At 23.9% G+C, this 16,599-nt stretch overlaps 1 protein-coding gene across 5 annotated transcripts in view; it reads left to right on the top strand.

Moving 5' to 3' along the window:
• The window catches only part of LOC112595361 (acetyl-CoA carboxylase), a 49,770-nt gene that overhangs the window by 7,107 nt on the left and 26,064 nt on the right, over positions 1-16,599 (top strand). Inside the window, exons 1-2 of one of the 5 annotated variants that reach the window (XM_025340520.1) lie at positions 275-400; positions 11,612-11,891. In XM_025340520.1, the coding sequence (XP_025196305.1) occupies positions 397-400; positions 11,612-11,891 (284 nt within the window). In that variant the 5' untranslated portion in view covers positions 275-396. Of the gene's footprint in view, positions 1-274; positions 401-6,722; positions 6,778-8,930; positions 9,026-9,133; positions 9,252-11,611; positions 11,892-16,599 lie in introns of those variants that run through there. The other 4 variants (XM_025340523.1, XM_025340524.1, XM_025340519.1 and 1 more) reach the window with 4 other exon arrangements.

The raw sequence follows: 16,599 nt of genomic DNA, 5'->3' as shown, positions 1-16,599 counted from the left end.
CTTTATACATTTTATGTGACAAGCATTTTTTAAATGAATGTGTAATACAAAAACAATGATTTGTATTATATCGTTTATTTTATATTTAAAAATAGATATAAAATAATGAGTATTATTATTGGTTATTAAACGCAACCAAAGGTTTTAATTTTAAGGTCATAAAAAACGAAAAACTTCATCCATTTGCTGTTCATAACTGATAAATCGGGTGACTTTGATTCCCTTCTTTACGACCTCTACAAGTTTCACGATAAAGCCAATGATTTATCATTTATTATTCTTCTGACCTTTCATATAGAAACATAAGTTTGCTCCGAAGCTCTAAGGTATTTTTGCTGTGTTTTTTATTATAAGTGATGCTAGTTAGTATATCAACAAGATTTTATTTCCTTTAAAATGGGTAAGATACAAATTTATTATACACTAAATTATATTTTATTAATTGAATTTAGACTTTTTGGTTGGTATTTTAAAATCGAAGTTTTTTGATAGTATATATAAGTACTATTAATATTTTTAAATTAAAAAACACCGTTATAAATTATATTATATTGTAGTATAAATATTATATAAACTATTAAAATATAATAAATAATACTACTTTAATTATATCTAATATAACATGATTTATTGTATTATAATTTTATAATTTTTAGTAATCATAGTATCAAATGCAACCAAATTAATCAGTTTTATGGTATTCCTTTATATAATTAAACAAAATTGTAATAAGATATTTATTTAAGTATTTATTTCAAAGAAATACCTTTGTAAATAGAAATTAAAAAATTCGATTTTATTTTGTAAAATTGATGTTTTTGCTTTTATTAATTCTCTTGATTATAAGTACAATTTTCTGAAGAATTGAACTTAATATGAATACAAACTATTTTAATAAAAAAAGAATAACTTTAAAGGTTTTTATTACGTTTTATATTTAAAGAAATACTACATTATAGTACTATTTAATTAACTTTATTACGTATATTTATGTATAAATATATAAAATACTACGAATACAATTTTTAGTTTTGATTTTGATTTTGATAAAATTATTATTCTACATTTATCAATATAAACGTTATACTATATAGTTATTATAAAATATGCGTAAGTAATTAAGTTTTAAAAAATACCTAGTTACTATTAGTCAATAATCTATACATTGAAATATTATTATTATTTTTCTCTGACCAAAATTTATTTTCATCGTTGTTCTTTATTTTGTATAGTGTATAGTGTTCCATATTAAACTATGTTTTTTTGTATACTACAATTTTATATATAATAATTTCTTGAATAAAAAATTGTGCATGTTTCATTGTACTGTATACTTAAATTATTCGTTTAAGCTTTTAATGGATAGGAATTAAGCAAATTACATTATTTAATAACTCGTATATAATTTATAATTTATGTGAAACGATAAATTTTGTTATTAAAATCCATTAACTAAAATAACAAATTAATTTTTGTAATGTGTACTTAGTGATAAATTTTGAACTTTGCTTTAACTATAAGTAAACTTGATAGTACACTGTTGATATTTTCGGAGATATAGATTATGTTTAACTCAATATCTAAAATTACTGCAAATGGTATTGAAGAAAGATTAACATATTAATATGTATTTAAATAAAACAATGTGTATTTGTATATACGATGCTTTCGTTTTACGTGTAATTTATTTTATATTAATTTAGAAGCATACTGTTACACACATATATATATATAACATATATATATATGTTATTTTAATAAGTAACAAAATATATCAATATGCTAAAATAAAAGCATTTTTCATATTGATTTTAATTTTGTATAAACTATTTCAATATTAAAATAAGAAGAAAATAGATAATCATTCTGTGATAACTCTTCATGGAGTAAGTGAATGTAATTTATATTTTAAATTTGTATACGAAAAACAATTCTGAGCGAAAACGATCTAGCAGTCTATATTACTAAGTATTTTATGATATTGTTTAAAGTAATTTATTTTATTATTATTAAAATAATAATAATCATATAATAAAATATATTTTTATAATTCATTGTTATTTCTAATTTTTGAGTCAATACCATTTGTTTTACTATAAAACAGTGTAGTTAGGGCCGTGGTATAAATACGCTTAAAATTAATTTATATGTTTTGAAAATGTCACTGTGTAAGTAAAATATAATAATATATACATAAAAGTTGTATGTCTTATGAAATATATTTTTGAATTACAACACAATGATTAAAATTAAATTAAATGCTTATTCGAAGAGATATCTAATTTCGTCCTATTTTGAGCTTCAAAACCTTTTAATATCTTAAAAACACGATTGTGTTTATACTAAAAAAATTTACTTGTGAAACACCTTGCATCAAGCTGTCAAACTTTTTGAACGAATAAAACATGTTTTATCAATAATTAAAGAAAAAACTAAAAAAAAACATCGAACATTTCAAATGTTTATTTAGATTTAATAGATCAAATAGAATCAACATAATATTTTGAAATTATGCCATGTGCAGAAAATGTTAATTTAAGCATTGGATAAAAATTATGTATGGTTATTCGTTTTTTGAATTTTAACAAAATAAAAAAATAAATTTATTGTTGAAATTTCCGTTTCTCTATTGTTTAAAATTGTTTTTCCGTTATTAAGAAAATAACTATATGTATTTGTTAAATTTCGATCTTCTTCCTTAAGTCTCAATTAGATTCACTATCATAACCACTATTGAAATTGAAATTTTAAGGATTTTTACTGCTCCAAAAAGTAATAATAATCTTAAAAATAAAAAATTGAAATTACACTCATTATTATAAAATCAATTTATTCATTTCTTCACTAAAAAAGTGAGAATCTAGAATATAAACTATTCACATTGTTTTAACATAATTTCAAATATCTATCTATAATGTTGTTATACTTATCTTGCTTTAAAATATTACGGTAATATCTAGTTTTATTTTAGTGCAATTTCGACGTATTAAGATTAATATTGTATTATAATATTGGTATATAATGATAATCAATACATGCATATTTTTTGGTAAAAATCTTTTTGAGTATTTTAAATGTGAAAAAAAAGAAATAATTTTGCCTTAGTTATAGACTATTGAATCAAACTTTCAAAGTATCTTATATTCATAAAAAAAAATTATTTGAGATTAATTAATAAATTAATTTTTTGATGAATTTTGAGAATATAATATTTAGGATAAAAAAAAAAGCAATAGATTACTACGTCACCACATTGTTTTAAGTTTTGAATGAAATGATAAAATTTTTGTTAAATTTTTAGTTGTTCTTTTAGTAAATTTGTATTTTATTTATTAAGACAAAAATTTTACTCCAAATTATAAGTAGTTTTTATTACATTGTGCTGTGTCATTTTTGAAATTTAAAGATTATGTACAATACTAAATTAATTAATACTAATTTTAATATTAAAACATAAATTATGGATGATGAAATTCGTGATGTGTCTAGTAACCATGTATCAAATTTATTTATTTGCATAGCCCTAGCTATTATATAGATAATATTTATTTATTTTTAAGTTACCTATATTTGAGTAAATTTGTTACTTTAATAAATTATAATTCAATCGAAATAAATAATGATATTGACATTCATGTAATGTAATGACTAATGACTAATGAGTAATAAGTAATAAACTAATAACCAATATAATTCTCTGCTATTTAAAAGGTACTTAAGAAATCTTTAATTTAATTAAATCTTAAATGTCATCAATTGTTGATAAATATATTTGTTTAAGAGTTCATTTTAACATAGAAATATTATAAATTTAGTTTTAATTTAATTAGTTCGAGTATATTATTTGAAGTTATTCAATTCTTGTATTATTTGTAATAATTTAATATGTGTAATAATATATATTATATATATTATATATATATGCATTTTAGATAAAAATCTTTTCAAATCTTCTAATGAATAATTTATTAATCTGTATCAACATTTTTAAAATTGATTTATGTATACGTATTGATTAATCTAAAGAAAATTTTAACAAAAATTGTCTTAACTATAATGCTAAATGATTGAATACAAATGCATGTTATTACTAGTGCTTATAATAGTATACCAAATTATTATATACATAACAAGTTTTTAGGTAGTAGGTTATAGTTTATCGTGATTTAAGATGAAAAAAATATACGTTACTTTAACATATAAAATCTATTTCTTACCTTAATTTTACGTAATAGTTATGGTTAATCAAAGTTTATCTATATTTCATATTGTTGAATAGTGAATAAATGACGTAGAATGTTTTGATTCTAATGTATTACTGAATATTAGCATTGAGTATATATATTACTATATATATCTATATCTATATCTATATATATATGTATATATACACTTAATGATATTAGTAATTTTAATATATTTTTATTGTTTAGCATTGTATGCCTACATGATTCAAGATAATATTAAATCTTTACTCTTTAAACTCTAAAATACATTATGAATACATAAATAAATAAAAATGTTTTATGTAAATTAAATTTATTCTTATATAAATTATTTATATTCGTTTTTTTCGACATTTTTTTTTTAAAGTTTAAACAATGAAGGAATGTATTAACAAAGCAATGTATTAAGAATTTATTTATATTTTATTTTATTGATTATAAAAGTTAATGATTTTATATTTTATTTGGATAAAACAAATTATTTCTTATATAGTTGAAATGTGACTTGATCTACTGAATTAGTCCAAAAAATAAATTTCAAAGAATCAAGATTTTATTTTATATTTAAAAATACATTTAGATATAAACGTATATTTTTAAAATTTTCTTTAATATTCAAAATTAATCCTTCAGAAAACTCTTAATTTAATCATATTTCTGTGTAAATATACTGTTTTTTTTATGCGAATACTTACGATTTATATAGTTGAAAGTTGTGTAATTTTTTTTTTATTTATTGTTACAACTGCTGTCTTATTTTTATCTTTATGTTTTTTAAATTATATAAATGATCAGGTTATATTTTTATATATTTTATAGAAACAAATATGTTTAATAAGACAAATTATGAGTAATAGATTTCGATTACCGGAGGTATATATAAATACATTATTTTCTTTCCTCGTATTATTTACTTATAATTCATTTTTTTTTTAATTTTGAATATCATTCGATAGAAAAACTGTTTAAGTTTAAATGGTTTACTGTAATTTTCATGTTTTAATATTTTACAAAAAATTCTTATTTTATGTCCATTTTTACAAAATTTTAATTTACCTACCATAAGTATAACCAAACCAATCAGTCAATGATTATATTTTATAAGAATGGGTAAAATTAAATATTATTTGTTTTGCTTTTAGTTTTAATTTTACCTATACAAAACAAAAGCGGTTGTGAAAAACGGTCTGTAAAACGAAACTGTTATTATGTACATGTAATATACGCGAAAAGGATATTTTTTCCACTTGAGGTATTAATAATTTTTTATTCACGTGATTTGAAATCATAAAAAATTATATATTTTTACTTTTTTGAAGCATTTACACTTTTTTAGTGTTTCGGATTAATTCAATGCATTAAAATTATATATTTTTAAAAGAATAGTTAATAAGTATGTAAACTTTCAATAAGGCGCGTGGTTTAGTAGTGGACCAATATTTTGAAGGGTAATCCTAGTCAGTTTACTCCAATTAATTTTATATACTTATAACTATAAAATTGTTAAATTGTAAGATCTAAAATAGCCATAATATAATATATAGATACAAAAATAGTCCAAACATTCAAACATAATTTCGAAATTCAGTATAAAAATATAAAATTATAAATGTATTAATTAATATTTGTTAAAACTTTTATATTATTATTTTATTATTTTATTGAGAATTCTATTATTAAAAAATAAAAATTTGATGTGTTGAATTTATTTAAATTTATTTGATTTTTAAATTAGTCATTGTGAAGGACGGATATATAACTTGATCAACTGCTATAAATCGAGAGCATATTGAAAAATATATAATTCTTTCAATTAATTAATTTATTTTAAATAAAGGTTTTTATAAATAGAAATATTATTCTTTAGAATGCTAATTTAAAAATGTATGCTGTCATGTAAAAAAATAAAAAATGATATTGATAAAAATAATAAAAAAAAATCATTTTTTAAAAACGTAATTTTTCATGTCAAGTTAAGCAAAAAACATTATTTTAAAAATGCTAATTATTTTCAAGATTATTAGCGTTTTATGTTATAAAATTCATCCTGTTCATATTAGTCGTTTTATTTACGACTTTCCTCAAAATCAAAACGAGCATAATTATACAATTTTAATAAAAAAAGATTATTTGTTTTTATTACCTAAAAATTATGTTAGAAATTGAAAAACAATTTTTAATATTTTATAAGTCTATTAGTGCATTAAATCGTTTTATTGAGTCATTTTTCTTGTTTCTTTCGAAGCATTATCTATTGGCTTATTTATATTTTTGTATCCATTAAAAATAAAAAATAACCTAAAGGACATTATTATAGACTATGAAAAGTTTAAAATATTCAATTACATACGAGTTATACGACATTAGTGGTTTCACTCCTTGGTTCAGTTATATAGTGGCATAATAATTGTGCGTAAGTGCAAAAGGTCAAATAAACGTTTATTGTGACTACCAACTTAAACCTACTACTGTTTAGTTTTACATGTGTTTCTTATAACTAAAGAGCTCTCCAATGAATTCGTCGGACCGTAAATTTAACATTGAGCTATAGGTAACGTATGTAATTCTAAAATTTAATTATTGTTAACGTGTAAAATATTCGTGAATTACTCTAACATTAAAAAATATAACAAATTAACTAAAAATTATAATACGTTTATGTTGTAGTGTTTATCTAGGAAATTAAAATTATAGTTTGTACTTATTAATTCATAAATGATCGTAGGTTTATGAATTTTTGTAAATTGAAGTAATACAATTTAATTAAAAAAAATAGTTTTGTGTACTTGAAACGTTAACTGTTGAAAAGTTATTTAAATAAAAATAATAACTGTATTTAATTTTCATCATCATAATAAGACTCACGAGTGATTTAATAATATTAAATAATAACTATAGTTAACTATAGCGTGATCGTGTGTGTTTGTACTCCACAAATTCGTCTTCCTGTTGCCTCATACCTCTCATATTAAACATATTAAATGTGTTGATAATATGTTATATTATATTATGTTTGCTGTGCATGTTTAAAGAAAGCATTACAACGTTCGAAATTTAAATCACAGGATGTATCATATTACATTGGTTTATCGGTAGTAATTATTATAATTTGTAGTTCTTACTTCTTGTATGACATTAATACTCAATAGTTTTATCAATATTATACATATATATGATAATTTCTCTACTATTTGTTCTTTCGCTGTCAATCTTATATGATCATCTAAAGTCAATTTTAGTTTTGCAATTTTTAGTATAGTATAAACGTATATGTATACATTTTTTTTCGTAATATTAGCATTTTTTAACAAGCGTGAAATCATATTTCGTAGAACTATTATCAACCATTCATTATTAATTTTTTATCATTTATTCATTGGGTTCTACAATGATTCTACGTTTGTTACTAAATTCTCAAGTTCACAGCATTATCATGATAATATTGATTTTTGATAAATATTTTACTAAAGTGTTTACATAGTAACTATATCGGTTTTATTGTACCTAATATATTATTTACTGTGACGTGTTTGTATTCGTATAGGTATTGGGTTGTAAACCCGAATTATTTTTTCAAGTCTTATGTGTTGAATATATTCGGCCATTTGGGTGTTCAAACTTCTGAATAAGAAATTTAAACAAATATTTGGATTAATATTGATTAATATGGTCGTACGGGTGTTAAAAGAACGTTATGCTTGCATGTGTTCTCACTGTTCGAGTGCGTACAATATGAAAATTTTGTGTTTAGTAGGGCCAGTTCTGTGTTATTAAATGAATAATGAAATTATTCAAAACTAAAAAAACAGAATATAATCTGTGTTTGTTTGATAATTATTTATAATATTCTAATTTTTAAGCAAAATTAGTATAAAATATTACAGTTAAAAAATGATTAAAATTCATTTAAAAATTAAAATATTGAAAAAACCAACATTTGCTTCAATATTAGAATGTGTGAGACAGAGACAAAACGCGTGGATGTTCTTAAGTAATCGATGAAAAACTTAATTTGTAAATCGCAAAATATTAATTTATTATTAATTTATAGGAATAATATGTTTGTAAAAAAAGTTATAAAAAGAACAAAAAAAGGTTTAAACCGAACTATAGATATTAAATTTATGTTTATTGATAATCCATTATTATTTTAGTGTGATAAAAAGTTTTATACTGCAAAACAAACTAATTTACATTACAATCAACGGAATCACGATAATTAATTTAAATGTTTTAAATACTTCTATGTTCAATATGTACCTAACATTAAATAGAAATAATATAATATTTAATTTATTAAGATAATATAATGCAATTTTTTTTTTAGCAATATAATATTTAAAATTATCTAAATTTCATCAATAATGCCTGTTTTACTATTTTCCGATATCATAAGTATCAAAAGTTTGGATTAACTAGTTTGATAAACTGGAAATCCTTTAGTTTAAAGTTAACCACCTCGAGTAGAACGAGTTAAACCTTTCCGTAGTGGACACCCACCAAGGTCAAATAGTATAGCAGGTTTTTTCCCCTTGATAAGAATTAACTTGAAATTGTATAGTTAAACTATATCGAGTCCTAGCAGTAGAACATTAAATGTAATAAGAGATCTAACCTCTTTGTCTCAGTAACTTACTTAAATTCACTAAATACTCATATTTAATTTACTCCTCATTTATAATAATAATAATTGTGAAAACAAATTGTTTTGTTTTGACCGTTGAACTTTTTTATTTTTTATTGTGCTTACTCATGTGAAAACGGTCAAACGCTTTCGATTGTACATCAATGTGCCAAGGGTGAATATATTTGATTAAATCATTAGTTTAATTTTCAAAATCAAAATACTTTATTAATGTTACAAATATTCACGAACATATATTAAATATATTTGGTTCATTGAATTTAAAATGTTATATTATGTTTTCTTTATTGCGCGTGAGTATTTATTAAAAATATATTATACTTTAAAAGTGTTGTTTACGGTTATTAATGTGCCAGAAGAACTTGTACTAGAAATTGCAGGTTAGTTAAGAACAGTATCGTATTTAATTAAAATATTATCGTATAAACTTCAGTCCGAATATTATATAATATATATTATACAATATATTATATCATAAAATGACGAATTATTTTTTTATTTCTATAAGAATAGAAATATTAGTATGTAATTAAAAGAAATTCCTACAGACGTAATACAACGATTGAGTTTAGAACTAGGTTTTGACTATATGGTGTGTTAGAACACTGCTTGATCGGCTCATTTTCATGTTAATAGTTATCATTTGTTTCAAGATTTTTATTTAATAAATCATTTCATCTTGAATTAAGAAAATTATTTTATGTGGGCTCCGATTAACAATAACAGAATATAAAATTAACAACAGGGTTAGTAGCCGATCAAATGTATTGTATCTATAATTAAGTAGTATTATGATATGTATATTATTTATTATGTATAATATAATTATATTCTTGATAATATGAAAATCCTAAAACATATTTTAAAATTTAAAATCATATATCTAATGTCCATAATGTAAGTATGAGGCAACATTTTTGAAATTTATTGAAAATTATATCATCAATTAGATATGAAATAGTTTCTATTACCTTTTACAATCTAAATACTCTAACAACGTAATTTAAAAGTCTGTAATCTAAAAAAAAATAGCATCTTCGAAATTTTAAAATTGTTACAGTAATTATAACGCATTTGAAAAATAAATTAATACATTTTTCAATTTATTACTATTAAATTTGTAAGTATTTTTAAAATATAAATAAAACACTCAAAATGTTAGGAACATAACATGATATTTATTTAATTGTTAAACAACTTATTTTAAGTATTTTTGATTATTATAGACTTATATAATGATGCAAATCAATTTTTTTTTTGATTTTGGAAATGAAACAGCGTTTTTTTTCTAATCTTTCAATTAAATTTTTTGTATTAATTTATTTGATTTGCAGTTTTTTAGTCATGCATTTTTTTTTTTTTTATCAGAACTGTTAATGAAAGTGTAATCTTAAACGATATTCTACACACAATTGTGTATTTTATAATTAAGTAATAATGATTATTCTTAAATCCTTATCAGCTAGTTAAATCTAATTAAATTAATAAGAAAATTATTATATTATACTGAATTTAAAATTTTAGTGTTTTATCGATATGTAAATGATACATTGATATTAATTATTAACTATTATGTAAGTATTACGTATAAGTTGTATTAATACAAAATAAAATACAACTAATATTGTATTTATATTCGTGAAAAATTTTTCTATTGGATATTTAAGAGTAAAGTAAGATAATCAAGATATAATTAGTTACCAATTTCTATCTATCGAGTTTATATTATCAACTATTGAATACGTAACAAAGTGTGTACAAAATGTTCAATATTATGTAATAAAATTTATATCAGTATTGTAATTAATTTTTTAATTATATAGTTCCTACTAATGTCAAAATCACGATTAAAATTTTTAAATACATTTTTTTTTTATTTCAGTAAAGTTGTATGACATTGACAAAACTTTCTTTTCACGCATATCCGCGATTAACTATTAAGTTGTTTGATTTAAATCTCTCCTTCCAAAATACTAATTAATTTCATAGTATTTTTTTGACCCTGACATGATTATTAGCCTAAAAAACCGATACGTTGAATAAGATGCTAATTTAAATTTAAGAATGAGTTATGTCATATTATACTTATATTATATAATCTAGATTTTAAAATTTCCAATAATTGAAATCAACTAAATATTATTAATGATATCAATAAAGTTTAAAAACAAATAATTTTATTTAGTTTAAAGATTAAAAAAAACGTTTTGAATTGTATAAATTAAAAAAAAAAAAAAAAAAAAAATGTATTTTAGAAAATTATGGAAATGGATTATTATTATTAAAATCAACATTTTGAAGTACATTTAAATTTTTTTGTGTAAAAATATGTTTAATATATTTTGTATGAAGTATTTGAAGTATTTAAAGATAGTTTTCATCATACTAATATGATTAAATTATGTTTTAAATTTTATCATTCTATTGAAATATTTATTTTAGTTATTATTTATTATTTAGTAAATGAGTACATAATTTAAATTGTGTAATATTATAATTATTGTATATATTAGTTTTTTAAATTTATGTATATAACTAATAACTATAAATATTTACATAATATATGAAAAATATATATTATATTAATTACTTTTTGGTTGATAAGAATGGTAAAATATTATATTTTTTTTTTTTGTAGCAAGGTTATTTTTTTTTTTAATACATACATTTAAAAAAGAAAAATTACTTATATTACCTTATGATGGTTGTAAAAAATAACTGAATTCGTTTTTTTTTGCAGAGAGCACAGATTGCAATAACTCTGAAGAAGCTGTTTTAATCGATGACAAGATGAGTTCCGAAACAAGTGGTGGTGTAAATTTTATTGTCGGTGATGAGGATGGCGTTGATCAAGCGCCTACTGAACTCGTCAATGGAGATTTAATGAAAGCTTTAGAAGAAGAGAAACATGAAAATACTGATTCTTTTCCTTTAGGAAAAGAAACACGTATGGGCGTAACATCAAATAGTAGTTCTTATAACAACATGTTTGGCTTAACGGAAAAGAGGAAACGATTAAGGTATCTAATTTATATTTTTATATTTACTTTTATTTATAATATGTTCATAATAGTTTATTGTTGACTTAAATTTCAAAACTTTAAAGAACTATTTGAGAACATGACATACTATTAACATATTATGTTTGGCATTCAATTTTTAAAATATTATAACTTTAATAATTTTAACACTAGCGTGATTAATTTATGAACACATTTTACTTAATAATCTCAAAAAGTGTTTGAAAAATAAAAATGCAATATTTTATATTCATTATTGTTACAGATGTGAATAGCATTTTTAAAGAATTTGAATATTAAAATTATATATTTCTAGCATATTAAACACGTGTCTTTAAATAATTAGAGTGTTATATAATTGGTTTTCATGATAACATAACACAATTTGTAAATTTATATATAAAAAAAAAAAATTAGTTAAAAAAAGTAATGTCGATTAATTTTATTATTACTTTTTTGAAACTGCATGAATTAATAATATGTATATTATAAATATATATATTATTACGAAATTTGAATCGAAAATCAATAAAGAGCTGAGAATTAACGAGTAACCTGATTTTTCTGGTAAATTATTCTAAGACGCAAAGCCTTTATTAAATTGATACATTTAACTAAATATTTGGTTAATTAAATTTAAATTTGAACTTGCAGTATTGTTGAGCTTATTTTATCGATAGTTTTTGAAACTTATAGCATATTCAAATTAATCAAATGTATTCATTGTTTTTAAAATTTAGATTGCATTTCTTATAACTTCTGTTAGAGTTGTAAATTTGTAAACAAATAGAAGAAAGTTATCGTTATTCGTTTTTATAATGTGAGATACATTTTTTTTTAAAACGTTATATGAGATTTGATTAGAAAATTGGTCGTAAAATGTAAATTATACTATACAATATTTAAAAGTAAGAACTATATTATAATTAAAATATCTATTATAAAGTATTTAATAAATAATAGTATTATAATATACTCGTATTTACCCATGTTTTATTATATTTTTATTGGTTTCAACTACGTGTAGTAATTTGATTTTAATTAACATTTTAATTACACATTATAGGTATTTTTAAATTAAAAGTTTGCCGTCTTGTGATTTATTTTATTATTTATCATAGGTTAATTATTTCAGCAAAAAATGTATGCGGATAACTTTGATATTTATTTTTTATATTGACTTATTTTAAATTAACATTTATTTAATCAACTATCCTTTGAATTGATTTACAGTTGGATTCAATAAAAATGTTTTTCGATTAACATTATAAATTCTAATATAATCGTTTAAAATTCAATTATTTCAAAATCAACTACTTAGTCAACGTGAAGAAATGTTATTATTTTTAATCATAGATATAAACTTATGATGAATTTTTCTTATTAATGAAGGAATTGTGTTTATCTAGAGTCAAATTTTATAAATTAATTGAAAAATTCAAATAATTTTCCCAAACTTTCCTTTGTAGAATCAATGTATTCGTAATTTTCCATTTATTGGGAAACCTACTTATTTAAGGTAATGTGATTGTTCAGCATACTTGAAAATCATTAAAATGTGATTTATTTTTTTTTTCACGTTAATTGAGGCGAAAATCTACTGACAGAACTCATCAGTAATAATACGTATTTAGACACTAGGTAATTTTTTTATTTTTTTGTTCATTCATTTATTAGTTCATAACGAAAGTATATACGTAACTGCATAAAAACTCTACGTTATTTGATCACAGTGTGGTGTTACGTATTAGGCAAAATAAATATTATTACCACTTAAAATAACGACACATGCGTGCATTGTCATCTTTAAAAAAACGTTCCTTGCTCAAATCTCTAATTGATATTATTCTATACCTATTCATATTCTGTGCCGTGTCGAATGCATGTAAATAATGTATTAAGATATGTGTTGTTTCTTATTGTAATTCTGAGCTGTGACCGTAAAATATGCGATAAACGAGTGAGCTATCACACGTCGGGTGAGCTATTGTCCAGCTATCTACCAAAGATAATCATATCATCTCATCACTTCTGTTCATAGTGCACTTTATAAATCACAACAGAGTATTAAAAAAAAAACTAAAAAATTTTGACTTCTTAAGAATAAAATAAAAATTATACAACAGTAATTTTTAAAATAAAAATGAATTATTTCCCTTATACAGGTGGTAAGGAATTAAATAACGTTCTTAGAATTTGTATTCCCCAATATTGCTAAATTAGAAACAGAAGTCTTGACTTAACAATTACGTTATAGGTTATAATCTTCGAAAATTCAGATCTTTATATACATTATTACTTATAAGTTAAAACGTATGTTGGATAACATAAGACAGGTTAAAATACGCCAAAATTGTATGTATAGTTTCCGTCTTAAATTATCAAAAATTTTCGTTCAACTGAACCAATTTTATGTTGTTGACTTGAATTAGCTTGTTATTAAATTATAGGTAAGAATATTCATCAGGGAATCTCATATTTTAATATGCGCATGTCTTACTTAAAAATTAAAATATAAATAATTGATATTTGTTATGTTGTACTCGTATGTTTATAAGGCGAAAACAACTGATCATCATTCTATTTTAGAATAAAATATGATTTTAATTTTTATAATATTGATATTATTAGAAAGTACCTGACATATTTTTGAATGAAAAACAAAAATAGCGAATAATATTTTAATATTATGTATTCATGTGAATGCGGCAAAAATCGAAATACATTAAATAGTATATTTTTATAACATATTGTTGTACGTTATCTTATGAAGCTATACCAATAAATTACATCATATAATATATTATTATTGTGTGTAATAAAAATTTCAACATACTTTTTACGTATAATAGATTACCTGTAGTAAAACTCCTGGTTTGTTTGGTCTTTTTAGTCTTTGTAGCGTACATAATTTCGATACTCATCACCAGTAGTCATCCATCATTGCCTTATTAATGCCTTATTTACCGTCGTCGAAAGTCGGCGGCAGTGCGGCGGTTTCGTTGTGCAGCTGTAAAACGGACCGTGTGTAATGCTCGCGGAGAAGGGTGGGGGGAGGGGTGGGTTAAATATGGTGCTGCGGATTCGAAATTTACATACATACTAGGTATTCGTCGTTTCCCTGTCGTATTTCGCCGATAACACCCGTCGAGTCGAGTATAGGAATATAAACGGTAATAATATAGTATACTATTACAATACCACGAGTTCCGACTGTGTGCCATAAATCATCGATACTGCACTTCAATGTCGTCGTGCAGCACCTATTGGCTACAGGTTGCATACATTGTTTTCCATACATTATTTTAACGTTATCGACTGTGCCTATAAACATAACTAAATATTTTCGCGGTTTGTACACTGCAGTCCTCTTCGCGTCCGACTGTTGTAATACGCGCGTGCGTCCGTTTGTTATCGAATTTTCAATTTTCATTCCACTCACTCAATTTCTCGTGTTTCCCGCGCCGCAGTTTGCATTAATTGTTTACTGTCCGTGAAGTGTGTGAGTACCTGTGGCCTGTGGGAACGCTACCGCAGCGTATGCGTAATTCGCAGGTATCCCACGTCGTCGTCGGCAACTTATTAGTCTCGTTAATTACTTTTATATCAAACACGTCGGAAACCGTATAAAACAATATTGTTAATTAACGTGTTCGCGCGCTGCACAACAATCGTAAATAATTTATTAACGTATTTCGAGTCCCACACATTATCCGACCCGTCCGCGCGTTTATTACAACTTAATTTTTCCAGTTTCTCACGTGCTACCATTACCCGAGTAATAATATTATTATTATAATATAGGTGATGCGCGTCGTTTCGGCGTCTCGCGAATAAGATGTACGGACACGCGTACTCGACACGTTTACCGCCAACGGTGCCGGTCGCCGCCGACCTTGGCGGCCGCGCGTAGCGGCGCGTTCTGTTCGCACGGTAACTGCGACGGGATCCCCTCGTGCCTCGTACAGCGATTGTCTCATTATGCGGTGTCCACGTAACTACCGCGCCGACGGTCAATCATAATTATTACGATCGTCGTAACGCCATTATAAACAACACCTAACGACGAGGTTATTAAATAATAATATGTTATTATAAAAACAATAATAACACACGGTGCGTTATTTATAAATAACAAAATTGTGCGTAAGCGCCTAATGATCGTATTATGAATTATTGTAGTCGTGTCGGGGTGGACGACGGTGCGTTGTTGTTGTGATATTCGTCTCTCGACAGTCCGACCGTGTCGTTCTTGTTTGGTCGTTGGCGCGTGACTCGTCCGTCGAAAATATCACCAAAAAAAAAAAAAAATAAATAAATAAATAATAATAAATAAATACTTAATAATAAAACCGATAATGATATTTTAGCTCGACTTCCGTGTCGTCCGCGACATCAAATCGTATCGGTATCGAAATATATCACGAAATATAAATCGCGCGTAAAAATACAACCGTCTTCAGACGAGTTTGGATACCAACGCTTACGCGACCACTATCGCCTCCGCCGCCGCCGCCGCCATACCACCACCACTGCTGCCGCGGCCTCCGCCAACTCGCAACGGACAAGGCGACCTGGCCGCAGACCGTTCTTCGGTCGCCGACTACAACCGTCGGCGCCGGGTGTCCGCGCATCAGAACCCCGCGAACGCGCGCCGTGCCCGCGCGAACCAGCCATCCGACCGCGCGCGCGCGCTATACTCACCCGC

The sequence above is a fragment of the Melanaphis sacchari genome, unplaced genomic scaffold (genome assembly GCF_002803265.2).
Source record: "Melanaphis sacchari strain LSU unplaced genomic scaffold, SCAv2.0 Contig26_pilon_pilon, whole genome shotgun sequence".
Lineage (NCBI taxonomy): Eukaryota > Metazoa > Arthropoda > Insecta > Hemiptera > Aphididae > Melanaphis > Melanaphis sacchari.
The sequence above is the reverse complement of the archived record's forward strand: the minus strand, read 5'-3'. Positions and strand labels throughout refer to the sequence as shown.